Source organism: Mustela nivalis, assembly GCF_964662115.1.
Source record: "Mustela nivalis genome assembly, chromosome: 13".
Taxonomy (NCBI): Eukaryota; Metazoa; Chordata; class Mammalia; order Carnivora; family Mustelidae; genus Mustela; species Mustela nivalis.
Window position 1 is genome coordinate 30,610,548 of NC_139032.1, and position 23,984 is coordinate 30,634,531.

Consider the following 23,984-nt stretch of genomic DNA (forward strand, 5'->3'; position numbering starts at 1 on the left):
GAGGAAGTTAAATTAATATGTACACTCTAAAAGGCTATAATTTTAAAGTAGGAAAAAGCAATTCATACTATGATTTCACTATGCTAAGCAGATGCCTAAAAGGAGACTGGAAATGAAATATAAAACACACCAAATAAGAATATGGGAGGATATAGGATTGTAGATGATGTTTCTACTTTTTTAACTTTTTTATATTATGGTCATCATACTGTTGATAGGAAGACAAAGCATAAAGGGTTCAAGAATGAAAATGTACTTTAAACTGTAAATTAAAATAAATTTTTATTCAAAGCATCTTTTAAAATTACAGCATGTTTATTCTTATGCTGTTACCTCTGCCAAACTACAACTGAGCCATATGAAGCATAAAACACTTCAAAAATTTGAATGTAAACCACATTTTTAAAACAAAAAGCAGTCTTAACACACCTCAAATTTTAGATGCCAATGTATTTTGTCCAAGTATATAGCTTATATCAAAAAAGAACATTTTAAATATTTCTATAGTAAGTAGTTATAATTTCTTAAACTTCCAATTATACAAATAAAAAATGTTTGTGAATATAACTATTATAGTTGACAAAAGCTGACCAGAAAAACAAACAAACAAAACCTCTTACTTTTGAAGGCCTTAAATTTTATTATTCATGAATTGGGAAGTATTTGTATTTTTTAATACAAGTTTACTGCCCTTTCATCTTTAGGTAAGTTCATCAAATTTTAAATTTCCCAAGACTGATGAGTGTTGCTTTTCATAGTTCATTTAAGTTATATTTGAGAAAAAATTCTAGAGAAAATGCTGAAACCTAACCCATGAAAATTCCGATGCTACAGTCTCTCTTACTGTGCTTATAAGTGCTCCAAGTTAAAATGCTATATACCAGATTACAAACAAAATTCTTAGACCATTACAAATATAAATTCTCTTATTACAAAAAAAAAATCCCTCAAGATTTGTAATTTACTGTACAGAGGAATTACATTTTTAAAGTATGTCCTCATTCATACACATTATTTGTTACTATCATCTTTCACACTTTTGCTTCTTTCCAAGACATTTACATACCACCCCTTCCCCACGGCTACGTATTTCAAACTACCTGTGTACTGCAACACACTGGAATTTTTGGATAAAGAAGCCTACATTTTAGATAATGTTTAAACTACATCCATAGGCTACTACTTCAAAAAAGAAAAAAAAATGGCGCTGGAGAGCCCTTATTTCCCTCTATTACTCTGACGTTTACTCCAATTAAGCAATCTATCAAATTACCATGCTATGCATGTCATTTAGTTTCTGCGTAAACAAATGCTTAAATGATGGAGGTTTATGCCTATACATAAAGGAGGTGAACTGCTCAGGTCTTAATTTTTCTGTTTATGCTTCAGTACATAAAGTGGTATTTAAAAACTTCATCCATTTGGAAAAATGGCTTAAAACCACCACACAAGTTAACACACTTGCAGTTGAAACTATTCCAGTAAACCTAGTTATTTGAGTAGCTACTATTTTCTGCAGTGTTTAACTGATAACTAAATTTAGTGAACACAAAATAGCTTGGCATGTTATTCTGAAGTAAAGCAAGAAGGTGGCTTTATGCACTGAAAATATAAATAGGAGGCTTCCATTTGCTAATAATTCTAAACAAGCAGTACAATTAAAATTTAGTGTTTGCTAACAAAAGATCTAAAACTTCACTACAGAACCACCCTGTAGATGTCCCTTTTATTAATAAAATCCAAGTGCCAAATCTCATTACAGGGCCCATAATATTAAAAAAATTAAAAAAAAAAAAAACAATTACCAAGTTATCTAGACTTTGCAAGATTAATCACTCAATTTCAGCAAATGAGAAACATGCAATGTGCAAAAGTTCCCAAGTTAACATAATAGGGATGCCAAGTGCTTTTCAAACCTAAATATCATAGTGAATTGTAAAGCCTCAGAAAGATAGAATAAGACTGATAAGACTCCAATTCCGAAAATTCTTAACTACCGTGCATCTCACCAAGATCCTCAAAAATCTCTTCTTCCAAAGTCCATAACTTAGAATGTCTTCCAAAATAGTCAGTTTTCCACTTTTCATTAGGCACACTATTTTGCAATTTAAAAATACATATCTTACACACATATCTTATACTTTCTGGCTTGCTTCAGTGTTTACAGTATTGTTAAACATACTAATATACATCGTTAAAAATGATCTTATAAATAATCTATTTCAACGTTCTTTGGCTACATGTACCATTCTGTTTTTTCATACAAGTGTCTTATTCAGAAAGTGCTTCCTGTGAGAACTGCTTCCAATGAATGCATTAAACTTGCAAAATCTAGCTTCCCACAATATATCCTTTTCTACCCTGTACTAGAAGTCCCATATTTACAAAATACTTTAAACTTTACAACAAATCCATTACCATATAAAAAAAAGTGCAATTCTCTCTCACCCCATATTATGGGGCGATGACATTCTTCATAAATTTCTACAGAATAGCAGCCTATGATAAGCAAATAAGGTGCTTAGCTTATGCCCAAGGATCTACTTTTTAAGTACGCTGGGCAGTACTTTTGTACAGTGGAAGAGTCAGTGTTCAGGCTACTGGCGGAGTGGCGCTCCAGTCAGGTTGGCGAGCTCTATGAGAGCAAGGGCGCCGTGCAGGCGCTCCCGCTGCTCCTGCAGCCGGCGCTGGGCACCACGCTTCTCGTCGTCCTCCTCATCAGACTGAAGGTACTCGAGAGGGTCTTGCTGCTCCTGATCGGCCTTCTGAACGAGCTTTCCTTTCAGGGTGGGGGCACGCTGCTCTCTCGTTTCCCAATACCTATATGAAATGCATGCACATTAGCTGTATGTCTACACAACCTTTTCAAATGTTTATTTTTCTTTTGATTCTTTACCACAGTATTATTTTCTGTGTTTTAGTTTATAAGGCTATAAAGGAATTTCACACATACTACATGTATTTCCCATTATAGAGGGAAAAGTTCAAAGTTCCCTCAAAAACTGAGGGACTTGCTCAGATTTCCAAAAATCAAAAATGGGCAGTTCTGGGTCTTCTACTCCATTCCCTAGTCATGGGTTTTTGCCAAAAAAGGATAGCTGCCTTTAAGATCATATGTGAAGTGGATTACCGTAAAATACACAATATAGAGCACATATTATTTGTCACTTGTACCTCAATAAAGAAATAAACTTTAAAAAAAAGTAGACTAATCATTAGAAACCTATTTATCCTATTCACAGAGGGATGGTGACTTCTGCCAGAGGTAAGTATGAGAAACTTGAAACCCACAGAATATGATAGATTAGTATCTATAACACATAGAACTAATTCAAAAATTTAAGAGACATCACCATTTTTCTATTACATAGCTGACTGATTAATTCCCTAGAAAAAATAGAAAAAATGTTCCACCTTGAAGTAAGTGAAGAAAGGTATATTTAAAGAACAATAGCACTCATACAAAAATGTCCCATACAAAGACTTGTATATTTACACAGCTTTATTTGTAATACAGCAAACATAATGCATAGACTTGTCGAATCACTATGTTGTACACCTGAAACTAATGTAACAATGAGTGCCAACTATACTTCAAGGGAAAAAAAAAAAAAAAAACACTAAACTGAAAAAAAAAAAAATGAACTACAGATACAGTCCACAACGTGGATGAATTCCAAAATAATTACATTGAGTAAAAGAAGCCAGATAACAGAAGTACATACTGTATGACTCCATATGTATAAAAATTTAGAAAATGCAAACTAGAATACAGTAACAGAAAGCAGATCACTGTTGTCTGAAGAGCAAGAAAGCAGAGAAGAGCAGGAGTGATGAATTACAAAGAGGCATGAGGGAACTTTTGGAAGTGACCGATATGTTCACCATCTTGACTGTGATGATGGTTTTGCAGGTGTACACATATGTCAAAACATATCAAATTGTACACTTTAAATGTATACAATCTATCATGCGTCAATGGTACCTCAAAACTGTTTTTAAAATCATACACACAAAATCCAGATATCTCAAACTGGAAAAATGTGGTCAATACTCAAGGCATAAAAAAAGACATGCAAACAGTTCAGTATGACTTGAAGGACAACTAGGAACAGAGAACAGCAAAGAAGCTTAGCAAGGTTGGCAGGGACCAGGCAATCAAGGACTTCAAATGCCATAATAAAGGGTTTAGACTTTACACTGAGTAGAATCCATCAGTCTGTCGCTGAGTAGATGGGAGAAGGATAAAGGCAAAATGACCAAGAGGTTTCTGACTTGGACAAAATTAGAGTTAATGGGGCAGCAGAAGTCAGGCAGGAGGAAGGAGGGAGGAAGTGATGCAGTAAATAAGACAAAGGTAATGCTTCCCCAAGTGGAGCTTGTGGTCCAGCAGGGAGGATAGACACTGAACAAATAAATGTGTGATGAAGGTGTTGAAAGAGAAAACACAGTGTGTTGTAAAAGCTTCTATTAAGTTGGTCTAACCTTGTTTGTTCTTGGGGTTAGTGAGCGGGTTAGGGAAGAACTTCCTGAAGCGATGTCTGACCCCAGTAAGAAAAGAAGAAAGAGCAGAGTGGCTAAATGAAGAGGAAAGCAGCATTCTGGGCAGAGGGAGCCCGCAGCAGAGGCCTGGGAGCCACAGTGTGAGTGGTGCTGACACACAGGAGGCCAACGTAGCTGAGGACAGGTGCATTGCCAGGGGAAGGCAGAGCTACCGCAGAGGGATTCCAGACTTTATCCTAAGTGCAGAGGAATCTGAAGAAGTAGGAGGGTTCCAAACAGCTCATGCTGGTTTGTACACAAAAAACGACTTCTCAAATCAAAATACCTTTGGAGAAATTTTTTTTTATACTGTCCCCTTGTTGCCATTCAAAAAAATATTAAGCTGGGTGCTTAATATTAAGCTTTGTAGAACTTTACTTTAGAAGAACCTCTAGCCTGTATCCCAGTAATAATCAGCACATATGTGATACAAAGAAAAGGAAGACAGGCTGCACTGTGGAATACAATACACATAAAACATTCTTAGAAAATGAAGAAAATTCTTGCTTTTATAATAAATTGTGGGCTGGGCACTCAGACTAATTAGTATCATCTATTTGTTGTCTATCACACACCAGATCCTCGTGCCCCTCCTAGCAATTCTGCAGTTTAAGGAAATAAAGCACTATTTCACGTTACTTTATAAAATGTGTACAAAAGCAACTTATTTAAAATGAGAGAACTGTCGAAGCTCCCCCCATCAACCCATGTGCTAGGCGGTATTCTGCAGTGGAGTGCAGAGAGAACCTTACTTGGCCAACCACTCGGCGGCAGCCTGGTTGTCCACAGCCTGGTGCTTACTGAGAGCGTCTGTGGGCTCCTCCCGTTTCAGCCTGGCATAAGGGTGCTTCGGACAGTGGCGGTTTGCATGGGTGAATCTGCTTAGGCAGCCTTCAAAACATAGAGGGAAACACTAATCAGAATCGGGACATCCAGCAAACATGGAAAATGTTCAGTTTCCCTGGTATCCAAGAAAAGTAAATTAAGACCATGGGATTTAGCATTCTATAACTTGAAGGAGGGGAAAAAAAGAAAAACCACCCTACGGGGAAGCAATTCCTTCACCTCTTAGTCATGGCAACATAAATCCATCAACCTCACCAGAAAGTGATTTATTAACAAAAATGGTCAAAACCTCTGACTTAAGAATTCCCTTCTTGGAATCTATTGTAAGGAAACATTCCAAAAGATGAATAAAGCTGTATTGAGCTTTATTTTAGCTGAGGAAGCCGTGCCTCTCAGCTTTTTGGCAATAAACGAATTTTGAAAACAAACACTCAAGGGCAGCTGGGTGGCTCAGTGGGTTAAAGCCTCTAACTTCGGCTCAGGTCATGATCTCGGGGTCCTGGGATTGAGCCCCGCATCCAGCTCCCCGCTCTGTGGCGAGAGCCTGCTTTCTCCCTCTCCTTCTGCCTGCCACGCTTTCTACTTGTACTGTCTATCTCTCTGTCAAACAAATAAATAAAAATCTTTAAAAAAAAAAAAAAAGAAATTGTGATATGATTTAGAAAATCACTTACGAAAAGTGGTAAGAAATTACTAACAGTGGTACTAAAGTGGTAAAACCTCCCCCTTTATTGAAAATTTAGACAATGATGTGCTTCCTTCAATTTAATAGTTACAAAGTTTAAAACCAAAATAAAACCCTACCATAAAGCCTGTATTTACTTTTATAGATCTTTCTACCACCTCTAACTGAATATAATATTATTTTTTTAAGTAATCTCTCTGCCCATCATGGGGCTCAAACTCCCAAAGCCAAGAGCAAGAGTCACATGCTCTGCTGACCGAGTCAGCCAGGTGCCCCCTGAATACACTGTTTTTAACTGGCCTTGAAGATTTTCATCTAAAAAGAGTATTTTATTTACAAATCAATCATTTCCCAGAAAATGAGCATGGAACACAATTTAGAAAGAGAGCTTATGATGTTTTATAAAATTTAATCAAAATCTCTCCTCCTAAAAAAACCTCAAGTAAAAGATAATTTCACTTTTAACTCAAAACCAGTTATTACATAAACCTTACTCTTAACACCATACCATTTTCTGAACAAACAAAAGGTTTCTCTCCGGTGTGAAGACGCTGATGTGTTTTGAGCTGTCCACTTTGAACAAAGGCTTTTCCACAGTCTGGATAGTCACACAGATAGGGTCTCTCACCTAAGTAGACAAATATCATGTATTATTTCTGAGACAATAAAGTGAGATGAGAAAGGGACAGACACTCAACCTCTGTATAGGTCATGACTCCAAACAACAACCAAACCTGTCACAGCCTCTACAAAGCTGCAAGGGTTAATGCTAACAGCAGCACTTCCATGCTACCAAGCAGCTTTCCACAGGGAAGCACAGAAAGAATGTCCTTGGACCTTGAGCTTTTAGGTTCCCACATGGAAAGTCCTGAGGTTATCTTTGGCTTATCTGGTCATTTTTCTCCCCATGATCCAAATCCCTACGTCTCCCACACCTGCTTAGCCCTCCCACCCGGAAGGAACCCTAGTGGACCTCTACTACTTGCACATCACTTCTGGAGGGCATGCCATGGAACACACTTGCTTTTATCATATGAACTACCCCCTAAATCACTGCAAACCCTAATGCACTCCCTGAACAAGTGAAAATGATCTGCTGACTTTCAGTGGTCCCCTAATAACTGCACTATAGCTACTGGGTTAGAGGGCTGAGTTTATCTTTACTTCACTCCTGACATTCGTTCATTCCATAAGGCTGTTCGTCATCTCATTCTACTTGAAAATCCAATCTTCTCTGCCCATTCAAGTCTTTTCAGTGCTGTAGGCTCTCAGTGACTTTCCTCCTACCTCCCTGTCACCTCCAAATAACTGAACTATGTTTCCCTTCGCAAACTTAGTATCCACTGTTGTTTATGTATCCCGGCACTCTCCTGATACAAAGATGTGTACGACTTTGTACTCCATTGCAATTCATACATACAACACAGTGCTAGGCTTGAAAAAGTAGCTTGAAAATCTTGTTCAACCATAATTAAACTTACTTTTTTTTAATATTTCTTTGATTAACAATTATGCACTGGTCCTTCCCAAATGATCCAAAGAACACTAACAAGTCCTCCCTAGTGTCTCATTATTTAGAAATGTAGTAAATGATTATGATAGTTAAACACAAATTAATAAAACACAAGATACAGGGAGTTATTTAAGATAGTAAGAGAAAAGTCTCTTACAAACTGTTTACATACTGGCGCTTGGCCATACCATGCAGATCTTGGGCTCAGTTCTCTCGTGTACAGCATAGCAGGCCAAGGACTGAAAGCACTGGGGTGACACATGGTAGATTGGAGGTTGATCAGGCCTGAGCCTCAGGGGTCCTATCATTATGCCACAGGGTCCTGAACCTTAAATGCACAAGCAACACATACTCTATGGCCTGTGAACCAGTTATTTGGGGATATTTCAGACTAATTGGATTTTTAAAAATCTGAAAAATTCTCAAATTCTCAAAACCAGATATTTCATTTAGTAATGGTTTTACTGAATTGTACCTAAAGTCCAAACCTCTTGGCCACCTTAGTTTTAAAATAATTCAAAATTAAAACTTTACCCTTTTTCAGGGATTTGGCTAAGAAAACTATATTCTAGCATATTATTAAAATGCATCTTTTCAAAAACAAAAAGCAAAACCAGGTGGTGACCATAAACACAGTGGAAAAAAAAAAAAAGGCAACTAAGCCTTAAAAGCCCAAGCTCTAGACTAGTACTGCCCAACGGAAATGTAATGTGAACCACTTCTAGTAACCACATTACAAAAGCAAAAAGGAACAGGTAAAATTAATTCTGATAATATATTTTATTTACCCCAATATATCTGAAATACTATAATTTCAATATGTAAACAATATCAAAGTCATCAAAGTTTATTCTTTTTCATATTAAGCACATTTTACACATGCTGCCCCTCTCAATTAGACTAGCTAAATTTCAAGTGCTCAAGAGCCACATGTGCTATTGTATTGGCAGCTGTTACCCTAGACCCAAGGGTGTGGGAGGTTGTAAGGCAGTGGTCATTGCTTTTTTCGGTGCCTCAGTTAACTCATCTGTAAATTATTAAATGCCATTATTAGAACCAAAAGCCTCCTTCTCCGGGGCCAACTTTCTCTATGGAAAAAACAAGGGCCCTCTCTGTTATTTCCTGACTCCTATCCAGTATTTAAAATATAAGTACAGTGTGTCGGCACAAAGAGAGATATGTGATAGTCCTGGGATAGTTACCTACAGCACATTTAATTCTGAAAAATTATATTTCACCTTAGATTAGATGGCTAGGCCAAACATTCTGATGGCACACTGAAGATTCTAGAAATTCTGCTAGACACTTGACACATGGTGTTTTAGTATTTGGCCTACAAGTCAGTTTTAACAATTATATAGACAACTAAAGGGCCTATCAAGTAAAATTCAGGTAGGTAGAATGACAGAACTAAATTTAGCAGTAACATTCCTATGACCACTAGATTAATTACCATGATACCTTTAGAAATCACATGGTATCAGTGTTGAGAAAACCATTTCTTCCTACCAAAAAAGAAATGGACTATACAATGCCTGTTTGAAAAAACTTCACAATAAGGAAATGTAAGGTAACTAAAATACTAATAGGCCCAAACATCAAATCAGCTTTAAGTATTACTTTTACTTAACTTACCTGTGTGAGTCCTTTTGTGAGCCTGGAGCGATTTCTCCCGTGGAAACACCCTATTACAGATGTTACAACGGATTCTGCTGGATGAATGCTCTCCTTCATTTATTAGATCCCGGACAGTATCTGCTCTGGGTCTGCCACGTCGGATTCCATCCTATTAACAATTTGTATAAACATTAATGTAATTTCCTGGATCCATTCATTAAAGTAAAATATCACAATAAATCACTTTTAAAATTGTTGAGTGACATCAGTGAAAATGGTAGAGTAGGTAGTTCTAAAGCCCCGTCCCACCACAGATCACTGAAAAATCGAACAAACTGTCAAAATCACCTTTATCACAACTCCAGAAAATAGTTAGAGATTTACAGCAACTCAATCAACACTGAATCGAGAAGCACGCAACGTGAAACAGTAGGAAAACTTTGTAGCATTTTTACTGCTTGCCCTTGCCTCTCCCTGGGGTCCACAGTAGGCTTAAAGAGCCTTCATTCTCAATATGAGAACTTAGTCCCTGGCTACAGGGAAAGTAAAGCAGACCTGATTCTAAAAGTATTTGGTTTGTCTGTCTTGACCTGACAGCTACTTAAAGAACCGACACAAAGTCTTTTGTCTTTGCTTTACCTAATATAGAACTCTCTTAGGTCAGAAAAGCAGTTAAACAGAGAGCATTGCTCAAAAACCTTATAAGGTTGAGGCACCTGGGTGGCTCAGTGGGTTAAAGCCTCTGCCTTTGGCTCAGGTCATAATCTCAGGGTCCTGGGATGGAGCCCTCCATCTGGCTCTCCGCTCAGCGGGGAGCCTGTTTCCCCTGTCCCTTCTGCCTGCCTCTCTGCCTACTTGTGATCTCTGCCTGTCAAATAAATAAATAAAATCTTAAAAAAAAAAAAAAGAATATGCATGACTGAAAAACAAAAACAAAAAAACAAAAACCTTATAAGGTCAATAATAACTTGTTGTCCCCTGGGGCAAAAGATTTCAATTGAGACAAAAGGACACATCAAAAGCCTGGGAGGAAAAACTGGAAAGAGTTTCTTTGGGAAATTAGGGCATTGAAAACTGCCCTGGTATCCTAAGGATAAAAATTAAGAAAGCCACACACTTAGGGCAGGAAGCATGCTCAGAAAAGACCTGATAAGACCCTAAGTTTTCACCTCTGACTGATCCTCTGCTAGGCAAAAGAAGGAAATGAAGTCTAAGGCAGAGTTGTAATGAGTCTAAGCACTGAAGGAGAGCTATAACACAGAGCCATTTCTGCAAAGTCAAGAGTTTCTTCCCTTTCAATTTTTGGCTCCAGGCATTCAAGAAAATCTCTAGCAATGTTGAGCTGACTATAAGCTAATGAAACAGCAATTTAGATAACAGTCACAACAAAGAATAGAGTTTACAAAAATAGTTTAGAAAATTCACAAAACAAATATTTACAACCCACAGGACACAACAAAAACAAACTTTGAGGGAGAAGAATCTGTTTTCCAGAGTCACCACATTACAATAGTCAAAACATCCCATTTTCAACAAAACGTTAATAAACATGTAAAGAAATACACGTATGGTCCATACATAGGAGAAATTAATAGAAACACACCATGGGGAAGTAAACACTGGTCTTACTAGACAAAAACTATGGTCTTAAATATGCTGAAAGAGGTAATGAAAACCATGGATAGACAAAGGAAAAACAGGAGAACACTTTCAACAAACAGAAAATATAATAAGGAAACAAATTAAAAGGGCTCCTGGGTGACTCAATCGGTTGAGCATCCAACTCTTGATTTTGGCTCAGGTCATGATCTCACCATCTTGAGATCAGGCCCCACATCAGGTTCTGCATTTAGCAGGGAGTCTGCTTGAGATTCTTTCCCTTTGCCCCTTCCCCTGCTCACTTGCTCTCTCTCTAAAATAAATAAAACTTTTTTTTTTTAAAAGAAACAAATTATAAAATGAAACCAAACAGAAATTCTGGAGCTAAAAATTACAATAAACAGAATGGAAAAAATTCACTAGAGAATTTGAGTGGCAGATTTGACTGTCAGGAAGAATCAGCAAACTTGAAGACAGGTCAATTGAAAATATCCAGCCTGAGGAACTGAAAGAGAAAAGAATGGAAAGAACCCAAGACACCTGTAGGAAACCAAGGGCTACTAAAACAAAAGACTACTGGGTATCTGGAACTTATAACAGCAGAAATGTATTTCTCACAGTTCTGGATACTGGAAAGGCTAGGATCAAGGCACTGGTGTAGACAGGTGAGGGCCCTCTTCCTGACTTGTAGCTGGCACCCTCCAGCTGTGTGTTCACATTGGAGCTCTCTGGAGTCTTTTTCATAAAAGTTCTAATCCCCTTCAAGAGGACTCCACCCACCATTAGGTCAAAATGTCAAAAGACAAAAGGCAGAGAATCTCGAAAACTGGAGAAGCAATTCATCAGGTACAAAGAGTCCTCACTAAGATTAACAGCTGATTTCTCAGGAGAAACTATAGAAAGCAGTAGGGTGACATGTTTAAAGTATTGAAAGGGAAAAAAAAGTCAACCAATAATCTTACATCCAATAAAATTATCCTTGAAAAATGAAAAAGAAATTAAGACATTATCAGATAAACATAAGCGGAGAGTGTTCATGGCTAGTAGACCTACCATACAATAAATGTAAAGGGAGTTCTTCAGGCAGAAATGAAAGGGCACTAGAGAGAAACTCAAAGCCATACAAAGAAATAAAGAACTTTGGTAAGGTAAATTACATAAGTAAACACAAATGCTAAAAGTTTTGTATTTTTGGTTCATAACTCCTCTTTTCCTTCTATATAATTTAAAAGACAAATAAATGCCAGGTGCACCGGACTAGCTCAATCAGAGGAACATGTGACTCATAATCCTCAGGGTCGTGAGTTCAAGACCCACACTGGGGTAGAGATTGCTTAAATATATAAATAGATAAACTTTTTAAAACAAGACAAATGTCAAACATATTTTTTAAATTACAAATCCATGTTAATGAGAACATAATATAAGAAGATGTAATTTGCAATTATAACAAAGAGGGAGAGAGAGAGCTGGATAGGAGCAGAGTTTTTGTACACTATTGTAGCTGAGGTGGTACTAATTCAAAATAGATTGTTTTAAGTCTAAGAGATTAATTGAAATTCCCAGGGTGATCACTTAAAAAAAAAAAAACCTAAAAATAAGGAAACAAGAATGAAAATAGTATGCTACAAAGAATAAAAAGAAATAAACACAAAGAAGGCAGTAAGAGAGGAATTGAGAAACCAAAGAGGTATAAGACATATAGAAAACAAATAACAAAATACCAAAAGTAAGTTCTTCCTTAACAGTAATCACTTTAAATGTAAATAGCTTAAATTTGCCTATTAAAAGGTAGAAATTAGCAAAATTGATTTTTTTAAAAAATGATCCAACTATATGCTGCCTACAACAGACTTCTTTAAATCCAAAAACACAAATAGGGAAAGGATGGAGGGGCTCCTGGATGGCTCAGTACAGCATGCAATTCATGATCTCAAGGTGGTGAGTTCAAGCCCTACCTTGGGCCTAGAACTTACTTTAAGCGAGAGAGGGAGAGAAAAGCTGGATAAACAATAAAAAATAACAATTGCAAACACTCACTCACCTAACAATAGAGCCCCCAAAATATGAAGCAAAAATGGACAGAAACTAAAGGAGAAGGAGTTCAAAATAACTGGAGACTTTCACTTTTAATAATAGATAGGATGACTAGACAGGTGAACAGAGATACAGAAGACTTGAACAACACCCTAAGCCAACTAGACCTAACACATATATAGAACACTCCACATAAAAACAGCAAAATATGCATTTTTCTCAAGTGCACATGAAATATTCCCCAGGAAAGACCATTTGTTAGCCCACAGAACAAGTACTGATAAATTTTAAAAGACTGAAATCATCCAGTATCTTCTGGGACAAACATGGAATGAAACTATAAATAAAAAACTGAAAGAAAAATGGAAAATTCACAAATAGGTGAAAATTAAACACAGTCTAAACAGCCAGTGGGTCAAAGAAGAAATCACAAGGGAAATTAGAAAATACCTTGACACACATGAAAACAGAAACACAACATATCAAAACTTAGGGGATACAGTTCTTGGATCGGAGGGCTTAATAGATGGTAACAATACTACCCAAAGTGATGTACAGAGTTAGCACTATCCCTATTAAAATTCCAAAGCCTTTTTTTTTTTCAGAAATGGAGAAAGTGATCCTCCAATTCATATAAAACTACAAGAGGCTCCAAATAACCAAAACAATATTTAAAAAGAGCAAAGTAGAAGGACACATATGTCCCTATTTCAAAACTTACTACAAAGCAGTAACAATCAAGACAGTCTGGCTCTGGCAAAAGGAAAGTCACATAGACCAGTGAAAGAAAATTGAGAGGCAAGAAAGAAACCCTCATTTAAGGCAAACTTACTTTCAACAAGGGCGCCAGGAACATTCAATGGGTAAAGAACTGTCTCTTCAACAAATGATTCTGAGATAACTGCACTTCTACATACAAAAGAATGAAGTTGTATCTGTACCTCACATGATATTAAAAAAATTAACTCAAGGGGTTCCCAGCTGGCTCAGTCAGAAGAACATGCAACTCTTGATCTCAGGATAATGAGTTTGAGTCCCACACTGGGACAGAGTTTAATTAAATGAATAAATAAACTTTAAAAATTAACTCGGGGCACCTGGGTGGCTCAGTCAGTTGAGCAGTCAGCTCTTGGTTTTGGCTCAGGTCCTGATCTCCTGCTTAAAGAGTCTCTCTCCCTTTGCCCCTCCCCCCACTCACGTGCACTCTCTCTAAAATAAATCAATCTTTAAAAATAACTAACTCAACGTGCATCATGAACCAAAATGTAAGTGCTAAAACTCTCAAACTCTTCAAAGAAAACAGGGATTAATGTTCATGAGCTTGAATGCAGCAATGGATTCTTAAATATGGTATCAAAAACATAAGCATTGGGGCGCCTGGGTGGTTCAGTCGTTCAGCGTCTGCCTTCAGCTCAGGTCATGGTCCCAGTGTCCTGGGATCGAGCCCCACATCAGGCTGCTTGCTCCGCAGGAAGCCTCCTTCTCCCTCTCTCACTCCCCCGCTTGTGTTCCCTCTCTCGCTCTGCCTGTCTCTCTGACAAATAAATAAATAAAATCTTTTAAAAAAAACAAAAAAAAAAAAAAACAAAAAAACATAAGCATCAGGGGCGCCTGGATGGCTTAGTGGATAAAGTCTCTGCCTTTGGCTCAGGTCATGATCTCAGAGTCCTGGGATCAAGCCCCACATCAGGCTCTCTGCTCAGAGAGCCTGCTCCCCCCTACCCACTCTCTGCCTACTGTGATCTCTCTCTCTGTCAAATAAATAAATAAAATTTTTTTTAAAAAAACATAAGCATCAAAGAATAAATAAGCTGGCCTTAAAGTTATAAAATATTTGCATACCAAAGGGCTTTCTCCAGAAAGTAAGAAGACAACCTTACAGAACAGGGGATTAATATTTGCAAATTATATATCTTATAAGGGTCTAGTACCTAGGATATATAAAGAACTCTTAAAATTTAACAACAAAACGACAAAAAAAAATTTTTAAATGGGTGAAGATCGGGGTGCCTCTGTCAATTAACCATTGGACTCTTGATTTCAGCTCAGGTCCTGATCTCAGGGTGCTAGGAGTAACCCCCATGTCAGGCTCTGCACTCAGCTGGGAGCTGCTTATGATTTTCTCCCTCAGCCCTTCCCCTGCTCAAAATAAATAAATAAAACTTTTAAAAAAATGGGTAAAGATCTTAAATAGGAATTTCTCCAAAAGAGTTATAGAAATGGGCAGCAAGCTCATGAAAAGATGCCCAAAATCATTAGGGAAAAACAAATCAAAATGAACGAGGTCAATTATATCTCAACAAAGCTTGACAAAAAAAAAAAAAAAAAAAAAAAAAAAAAAGGTTTTTATTTTTTTTAAAAGCACAGTTAAGATTACTACTTCACACCAACTAGATTATACTTAAAAAGAGAAATAGGAAATAAAAGTGGTTTTTGGCAGAAAGATAGAGGAATTGGAGCCCTCAAAAATTGCTAGTGAGAATGTAAAGTGGTTCAGCCACTACAGAAAAAAATATTTGAGTATGATATAATGTCATATACATACACATAGCCAATAGCATGGTATTCCTCAACAGAAATGATACATGCCACAGGGTAGCTAAACCTCAAAAACAATATGCTAAATGTAAGAAGCCAGACCAAAAAAGCCATATATTGTATAATTCCATGTAATGAAATATCCAGGATAGTTAAGTACATAGAGACAAAACACAGATTGGTTTCCAGAGACTGCCTGTGGTGGGGAATAGGGACTAACTGCTTAATGAGTACAGAGCTTTCTTTTGAGGTAATGAATATGTTTTGAAACATGATATGTAGGTGGTGGTTGCACAATATTGTGAATTACTAAATGTCACTTAATTACACCTTAAAGTGGTTAATTTTAGGTTATATGAATTTCACTTCAATTTTGCTTAAAAACTAAGGAAATCTGAATACACTATGGATGTTAGTTAATAACAATGTATCAATCTGGCTCATTAATTGAAACACATATTCTCTGTTAATGTAAGACATAGGCAATGGGAAAACAGGGTTTGTGATTTATGGGAACACCCTGTACTATCTTAACTTTCCCATATATCTAGAACTAATCTAAAATAAACATTCACAGGATGTCTGGGTGGCTCAGTAGGTTGGGCCGCTGCCTTCAGCTCAGGTCACGATCCCAGGGTCCTGGGATGGAGACCTGCATTGGGCTCCTTGTCCAGCAGGGAGCCTGCTTCTCTCTCTGCCTTTGCCAGCCACTCTGCCTGCTTGTGCTCTCTGTATGACAAATAAATAAATAAAATCTTTAAAAAAATAAAATAAAATAAACATTCACTTGGAAAAAAATCTTTCTCATTTCCTAGGTTAGGTTAAATTTTATATGTACAAGTTCTATGAAAAATGATAAAAGGATTATGTACAACTACATTCAAAATGAAAATGCTTTTACTGCCTGCAATATAAAAAACCTAAAGCCTTCCAAATGTTTACAAACAATAGGCCAAAACCTTGATGGATAACAATAAGCTCCAGGAAAAATTCCATTCAATCAATTTTCACTTTGAAAGAAAAGGCCAATCTCAACATGGATGAGTTATCTTATAGGATAAGTCATTTTTTAAAAATTCTTAGATATTAAAATCTATCTCCATAGCAGTCAACAGATGGAAGCAATCTAAATGTCCATTGGAAGATGGATGAAGAAAAGGTAGCATATACAAAACAATGGAAAATTATTCAGCCTTAAAAAAAGAATCCTGCCAATGCACTATAACTTGATGAACCTTAAAAACAACATGCTAAGTGAAAGAAGATATTACAAACACACACACCACAAATTCTATACGATCCATTTATATAAGGTATCTAATTAATCAAACTCTTAGAAAATAGAATGGTGGTTGCTAGGGACCGTGGGGAAAAAGAAATTCATTCAATGAATACACAGTTTCAGTTTTACAAGATTAATAAGTTCCTGAGATCTGTTACACAACAATGTGCATATAGTTAACACCAAAAAATGATTAAGATGGTAAACTTTGTGGATTTTATTTTTGGTTTTGTTTTGTTTTTTGCCATCAAAGGAAAAAAAGGGAACGTGGAAAGGTACTACAACAGATAAAAATATTCACTGCCCCTCTCCACACTTTGTGTAGGTACCAATGAGGTCAACTTGGCCACATCACTTCTTTTGGCCAATAAAATGTGAAAGGAAATTATATGTATGTAAGTAAAAGCCTTAAAAAGCCATCACATCACATATCAAAAATGATAATATCTAGGGCACCTGGGTGGCTCAGTGGGTTAAGCCACTGCCTTCGGCTCAGGTCATGATCTCAGGGTCCTGGGATCGAGTCCCACATCGGGCTCTCTGCTCAGCAGGGAGCCTGCTTCCTCCTCTCTCTCTCTCTGCCTGCCTCTCTGCCTACTTTAATCTCTCTCTGTCAAATAAATAAATAAATAATCTTAAAAAAAAATGATACATCTAATAAGTGGTTACTACCCAAACTTAACACCCAAAAAAACAATCTGGTTAAAAATGGGCAGAGGGGGACGCCTGGGTGGCTCAGGTGGTTAAGCAGCTGCCTTCGGCTCAGGTCATGATCCCAGGGTCCTGGGATCGAGTCCCACATAGGGCTCCTTGCTCGGCAGGGAGCCTGCTTCTCCCTCTGCCTCTGCCTGCCTCTTTGTCTGCCTGTGCTCGCTCACTCTCTCTCCCTCTGTCTCTGGCAAATAAATAAATAAAATCTTAAAAAAAAAAAATGGGCAGAGGACCTGATCAGACATTTTTCTAAAGACATACAAATGGCCAACAGACAAATGAAAAGACACTCAACATTACTATTCATCAGGAAAATACAAATTAAAACTAACAATGAGATATCATTTTACCCTCATCAGATGGCTAAAATCAAACAGACAAGAAATAACAAGTGTTGGGATGGATGAAGAAAAAAAAGGAACACTACTGGTGGGAATGCTAACTGGTGGAGCTACTGTGGAAAAGAGTATAGAGGTTCCTCAAAAAATTAAAAATAGAATTATTATCTGATCCAAGAATTCCACTATTAAGATATTTACCAAAAGAAAACAAAACACTAATTCATAAAGATACATACAATCAGCATTATTTACAACAGCCAAGATATGGAAGCAACCCAAGTGTCTATCCATAGTTGAATAGATAAAGATGGTTTATACACACACACACACACACACACACACACACACACACACACAGAGGAACATTACTCAGCCATTAAAAAGAATGAAATCTTGCCATCTGCTACAACACGGATGGACCCAGAGGGCATAATGTTATATGAAATAAATGAGAGAAAGACAAATACCATACCATTTCACGCATATGTGAAATTTATGAAACTGTTATGAAACAGATTCTTAAATAATAGAGAACAAACTCATGCTTGCCAGAGGGGAGGTAGATAGGATGGGTGAAAGAGATAAAAGGGATTAAGACTGCACTTATCTTGATGAGCAATGAGAAATGTACATAACTGTTGAATCATTATAGTGCACACCTGAAACTATAATACTGTATGTTAATTATACTTTAATTTTTAAAAAACCTTAGTGGTACAACTCCTGTGCTATGAAAGATCTTTTCCCAGTATTTTTTTTTTAAAGATTTTATTTATTTTCTTGAGAGGGGAGAGAAACAGCAGGGAAGGGAAGAGGGAAAGAAACCTAAGCAGATTCCTCACAGAGCGTGGAGCCAACATGGGGCTCGATCTCGTGACCATGAGATCATGACCTGAGCTGAAACCAAGAGCCTGATGATAAACCACCTGAACTACCCAGGCACCCTTTCCAGTATTTTTAAATACATAAAAACATACTGTTGCCTCTATTATACTTAGAAATAACTGACTGTTTAATATCAAAATTTTTAGATTATCCATTACTGTTTTCTGTTCCTAGTTAAAATATATTTTTTCAAGCATGTTTAATGGGGGGGGGGGGCATTGAGTATTTTAAAAGTTAACAATTTGACTGCTTCCCAGCTCAAATCATGTATTTGCATTGAGAAATAGAGAGCTTAAAAAAAAAAATACAGTATAATACAACATCCTAGCCATATACAGGTAAGGCTTCACTGAGTGTATCATTTCAACTGAGAAAATTTAGTAAGGCAAGTAATCATCTGACGCCCTAAATAAATGATTAAAGAGCATCTTCTAACTATACATACAAAAATGAGCTGTGTTAGAGAAGGTCCTTTTCATTTTGGCCTTAGCAATAAAACCATGTTTCTACGTACATTTTAACAAAAACAGAGTGTTAACTAACTCATCAGCAATCAAGTATACCTATAGTCTAATAGACTAATCTTGTCAGGACTGCTTGATGGTTCATAAAACAAAGTAAAGCTAACAAGAAATGCAACACAGGGATGCCTGGGTGGCTCAGTTGGTTAAGCATTCGCCTTCTGCTCAGGTCATGATCCCACAGTCCTTGGATCGAGACCTGCATCGAGTCCTGCATCAGCCTGCTGCTTCCCCTGCTTGGGCCCACTCTTCCTCTCTCTCTCACTCTCTGACAAATACATGAAAAAAAATTTTTTAATGCAACACATTTTATTTATTATGTGGCAACTCCTGTGAAATAAGCTACTAGAAAGAAGCAAAATAATTAAATTGCCAAAAATATTGGCATACTTAGGTAAATTTAATTTTTAAGACAGAACTTCAGTACCACTGGAAGGTAGATTAGTGGTTTTCAAAGTGTTTTCTGAAATAATACATGATAAATGTTTTGAGTTTTCAACGTCAATAACTATCTTTAAAAAGTTATTTAATAAAATTTGGGTCATTTCTCAAGCCACTTAGAATAACATACACATTTACTGAGATTTTAGAAAAAGTTATATTCTAACTGGGTATTCATGTGACGATGGAAAAACTAAAAGTCTTTGACACATTTTTATACAAAGTAAAATTCAAATAAAATGTACAAATGCAACCTAGAAGGAAAAGAAAAACAGGTCTCACAGGAAGGCATATATACCTTGACAAGAAAATGAAAAAAATGTTAATTGATCACTTTCCCCTTCAAATTCAGGTTAGATCCAAATACCTTTTGACTTTTATATCTGCTTCCTCATTCTATTCCCCACCTTGTCCTATCTGCACAACTTTCTGAGTCTTAATTTTCATTTGTCTGCTGTATTTTGTGTACCCTCATAAAGCATTTCAGTTGAGATACAATAGGTGTAAATAGTGTGTACTTCTTAAGTCTGCTTTCATCAGCTTGATAAAAAAAAAAAAAAGAATAAACCCCTAAAGCCAATTCACTCATGATATATACAGGAACAATATCACATAGGGATTGAGAACAAGGGCTTTGGAAGGTTCCAATCAGTTCTGCCACTTACCATAAGATGTTAACTAAATTTAATCTTGGGGACTCTCTTCTCTAATTCCTCCAAGTTCATATGGTAAAAAAGATAATTAAAGAATTCAAAACACAATACAGAGCCCAGCAGTTTGCTATGCCAGGCAAAAAATGATAGCTACTATATTAATATGTTTAACATGGTGCTGACCAAAATTATCTGTATGAATCTGCTATTTGTAAGACTATGTGCGGTGTACAGGGGACCGAAGGAGTTGGTGGGATAGGCAGCTGTCAAGTCCTGAAAAGTGAATGGTATCTGAGGCTATGCACAGAGAAGCCGAACTACACAGGTCCCACAATGAAATAGTAACCTTCTGAACTTAGTCTGAGTAGAGGGTACAAGGTGCAAAGGCTTGGAAATAACCTATGGCAGAGAGAAATTAGACTTGCTCCCTTCCCTCCCCTCCTGGAATTCTACAAATAAAGAGAAGATAGTGCTAATAATTATACACCAACAGTGCTAAGCAAACTTTCGATGAGGGGCCTAAATAAGTTGGTGGATGACGGATATTCTCCCCACAGGCAGGGGAGGCAGTGTAGAGCAGGAACAAACGAGAGCAAGCAAGAGCTCACACTTGGTTGTGAGGCTCTCAGATGTTAACACCTCCCCTAGGAGCAGTGGCAACAAATGGACAATAAATAAACACAAATGTTGTCCTTAAACTCACAGCTGTTATCGCCTCTAACCTGTATATGAGAGAAGGGGCTAGGAGAAAACAGGTTACTGGTCACCCATCTTTCCATAAAATAAAAATTCAGACAGCACCATTCACCCATGATGCATGTAGAGATAAAGAACTACAACTAGTTTAGAGAAACAAAACAAAGTAAAGTAGGATGGAACTCTCTATCTTTAGAGTGTGCTGATCACAAATGAAACTGGTTAACATCCTTAAATAAAGGTATATACCACACCTTTCCCCTCAAGAAGGGAAAGCTAAATGAATGAAATTTTAGAGCTGTAGCTCAATTTCTTGTATTAACTAAAGAACAAGTTAAAATCAATTTATCCAGTAATTCTGAAATATGACTATGAGGAGAAAAAAGGTGAAATATAAACCAGACTTTTTGAATTTCTGGTATATTTTACCTCTGAGAAGAGGCAGACAACAAAGAATTAAAATTCAAACCCATGCAGTGTGTGAGCAACTTTTATGCAAGGTGTATGAAATTAAGTTTTTTAGGCCAAAAAGAACATACTTATAAATTTCATTCATCTATTATATATAATCCAAAATTAATTATTATTATTATTATTTGTAAAATAGTAAATGCAAAATCTTCCACAATTATTTGTGCATGTATGCTTTTATGGTTCTTAATGATAAAACCTAATTTTTTAAAAAGCTAAATATCTCAACACAGAAAAATATCTAGACTACCCAGCAATCTTACTAAGCCATCTTGCTACCTAGTGACAGCAACAGTGATTATTTCCTTCACAAACTAACTCAGCTCTGTTAGAACTAAAAGTACACTGCTTGTTCTTTCAAATTTGTTTCAAATTTCTACTGAAGTGCCCTTCAAGAGCTGAAAGGGTGTCAAAGAACAGTTTAATAACTTTGTAGTTCTTTCACATTATGCCGCTAGTAACACATATCAATTTCCTCAGGGCTCAAAACACATGGAGTTTCAAAATCTTTGCTACTGCAAGTAAACCTGTTTCAATTTATAGATACAATTTTTACCAATATAGGCACTTATCCACTGATTTATCTGTAGTCAACTACTTTTCTGACACAGCCATTTAACAAATAGAACGTGAATATTAATCTTATATTTGCACAATTCATTCATTACACAAGTTTACCAAACACTTTTATTCAGTATTTAGAATGTGCATTATTAAAGTTCAACAGTCTTCCAGAGAAAACGATTCCCTTCCTCTAGGAGGTCACGGTCTATAGAGATAACTATATTTCAGCAGAGAAGCACTTTGAATACATGCTTCAGGATCAGGAGCCACAAACACTCGACCATAGTCCCAGCTCTCCCACTACCTAGCTGTACGACCTTGGGGAGGTCCCTTCACCAATCCCTCTAATGCTTAGTTGCCTGATCCGTAAAGTACAGACTTGAACCAGAACCAGGTAGTCACATCTTTCCCAGCTCTAAACAGCGTGAGAGTGCGGGCAATTCCGGGTTAAGGACAATAGCGTCCCAGTCCACTGGGTGCTCTCAACAATAGCCAAGCAGTACGCTGGATGAACGAACGGCAGAGAATGCCCAACTTCTGCTGAAGATTCCCTTAAGCCCCTTCTCGCTCTTCGGCCATCTCTGCAGGGCATCTTTAGTAAGGCCGGGGTATCTGCGCTGATGCAGCCGAATCTAAGCAAATCCCTCCCTTGCTGCACCTACAGGAACAGCTGAAGGCTCGCAGCCCCTCCAATCCTTCTCCAGCCAGACAGGACTCAGCGGTCAAACGAGCGTTGGTACAACAGAAGACCTGCCTGCTCGGCGACCCCAGACTGAGCGGCAGCTCACTGCACCTGCTGCTGAGGGGCCTCGGGTCAGCCCGCCTCCCCTCCGCTCGCGTCACGTGACCGCTGCCCCGCCTCCCCCCGCGGGGACCCGATTTTGGCGCGCGGCAGTGACGTAAGCGTCCTGTCACCCGCCTCCGCCCCCGCCACGGCCGGAGCGACCTCACGTTTTAAACTCGGCCCCGCCCCACCCGCCGCGTCCGCCGCCGGCTCCCTGGCCGCGCCGTTAACGGGCCCTGGCTGCCCCGCGCCCCGCCCGGCCGCCCGCGCCGCTCACCTTGAGGTGGCCGCTGTCTGGGCTGCTCGCTTCCTCCTCATCCTCACCTCCCGAAGCGGCGGCGGAGGCTGCGGGCGGGGGCGCGCCCCGGCCTCGGAGCCCCGGGTGCTCCGCGGCTGCGGGCAGGGCGGCCGAGGAGGCGCCCCCCGCGGCCCCGGGGCTGAGCGTCACATTGTGCGCGTTCTCGCCCCAGCGCCACGGATACACCATGAAGTCGCTGAAGCCGGGGCTGGTGGGGATGAGCGGCGGCGGCGGCTCCGGCTCCCCCCCGCCGCCGCACGTGGGCTTGATCGGGGTCGTCCTGATGACCGACACCAGCACCCGCTTTGGGGAGTCGTGGCAGAAGATGACGGGCGGCGGCTGCGGCGGGTTGTCCGCCATCGGCCCCTCCATGCCCCGGATCATCGCCCGATCAGCAGCTCCGGCAGCCGCACTCCCTGAGCCCCGGTCTGGCCCTTCGCTCGGCTCTGCCGCGCTGCTTCCGAGTCGCCGGCGCTCAGTCCCGCCGGCTCATGGCTGGCGGACGTTTCCCGGAATCCTCTTGCGCGGCTGCCAGCGAAGGAGCGGCGCGGCTTGGCCGGCCCTCGGTGGCCAGCGCCAGACCCCAACCCTGGGTCAGGCCGCCCTCGGCTCTTTGTACTCCCCAACGCAACTGCAGCGGCGGGAAGCTGCGGGCGGCCTGCCTTTCGGTGACAGGAAAGCAGGACGTGCTGCGCCGAGCCCCCGAAAATAACAACCTGCCGCCTGGGTCACTGGTTCGGCTTTTCCCGCGTTACATTTCGCGCCTGGGCGGAACCAATCACCGCGAGGCCCCTGCCCGGTGGCCGCAGCGGCGAGTGACAGGTCGCGCGAGCCAATGGCCGGGCCTGGACTTCTTTCCAGTCGAGGGAGGCGGAGCCGAGCCTGCGCGCGGGTCCTTTCTGCCACGCCATTGGTCGCCGTTCTTATATTTTTTTCTGCCTCGAGGGCCAACTGCGTTCG

The 23,984-nt window shown here is 39.0% G+C and overlaps 1 protein-coding gene across 2 annotated transcripts; it reads right to left on the reverse strand.

The window, feature by feature from the left end:
* Positions 1–263: 263 nt before the first annotated feature.
* ZNF367 (zinc finger protein 367) lies at positions 264–23,785 on the reverse strand. 2 transcript variants are annotated; one of them, XM_082697274.1, is made up of 5 exons: positions 23,004–23,785; positions 9,222–9,372; positions 6,582–6,701; positions 5,295–5,433; positions 264–2,820 (listed from the first exon to the last, which is right to left on the reverse strand). In XM_082697274.1, exons 1-5 carry the CDS (start codon positions 23,406–23,408, stop codon positions 2,598–2,600), a joined length of 1,038 nt encoding a protein of 345 aa, XP_082553400.1. In that variant the 5' UTR covers positions 23,409–23,785; the 3' UTR covers positions 264–2,597. The 2 variants fall into 2 exon arrangements, with proteins under 2 accessions (XP_082553400.1, XP_082553401.1); XM_082697275.1 differs by lacking the exon at positions 23,004–23,785 and adding an exon at positions 13,672–13,787.
* Positions 23,786–23,984: the final 199 nt, after the last annotated feature.

Bases quoted from the DNA above. Each gene is read 5' to 3' on its own strand.
- ZNF367 (XM_082697274.1), bottom strand. From the start codon at position 23,408: ATGATCCGGGGCATGGAGGGGCCGATGGCGGACAACCCGCCGCAGCCG. The intron at 6,702-9,221 runs GTAAGTTAAGTA...TTGTCTACTTAG, and splicing joins TCACAAAAGGACTCACACAG to GTGAGAGACCCTATCTGTGT. The intron at 2,821-5,294 runs GTAAGGTTCTCT...CATTTCATATAG, and splicing joins GCCGCCGAGTGGTTGGCCAA to GTATTGGGAAACGAGAGAGC.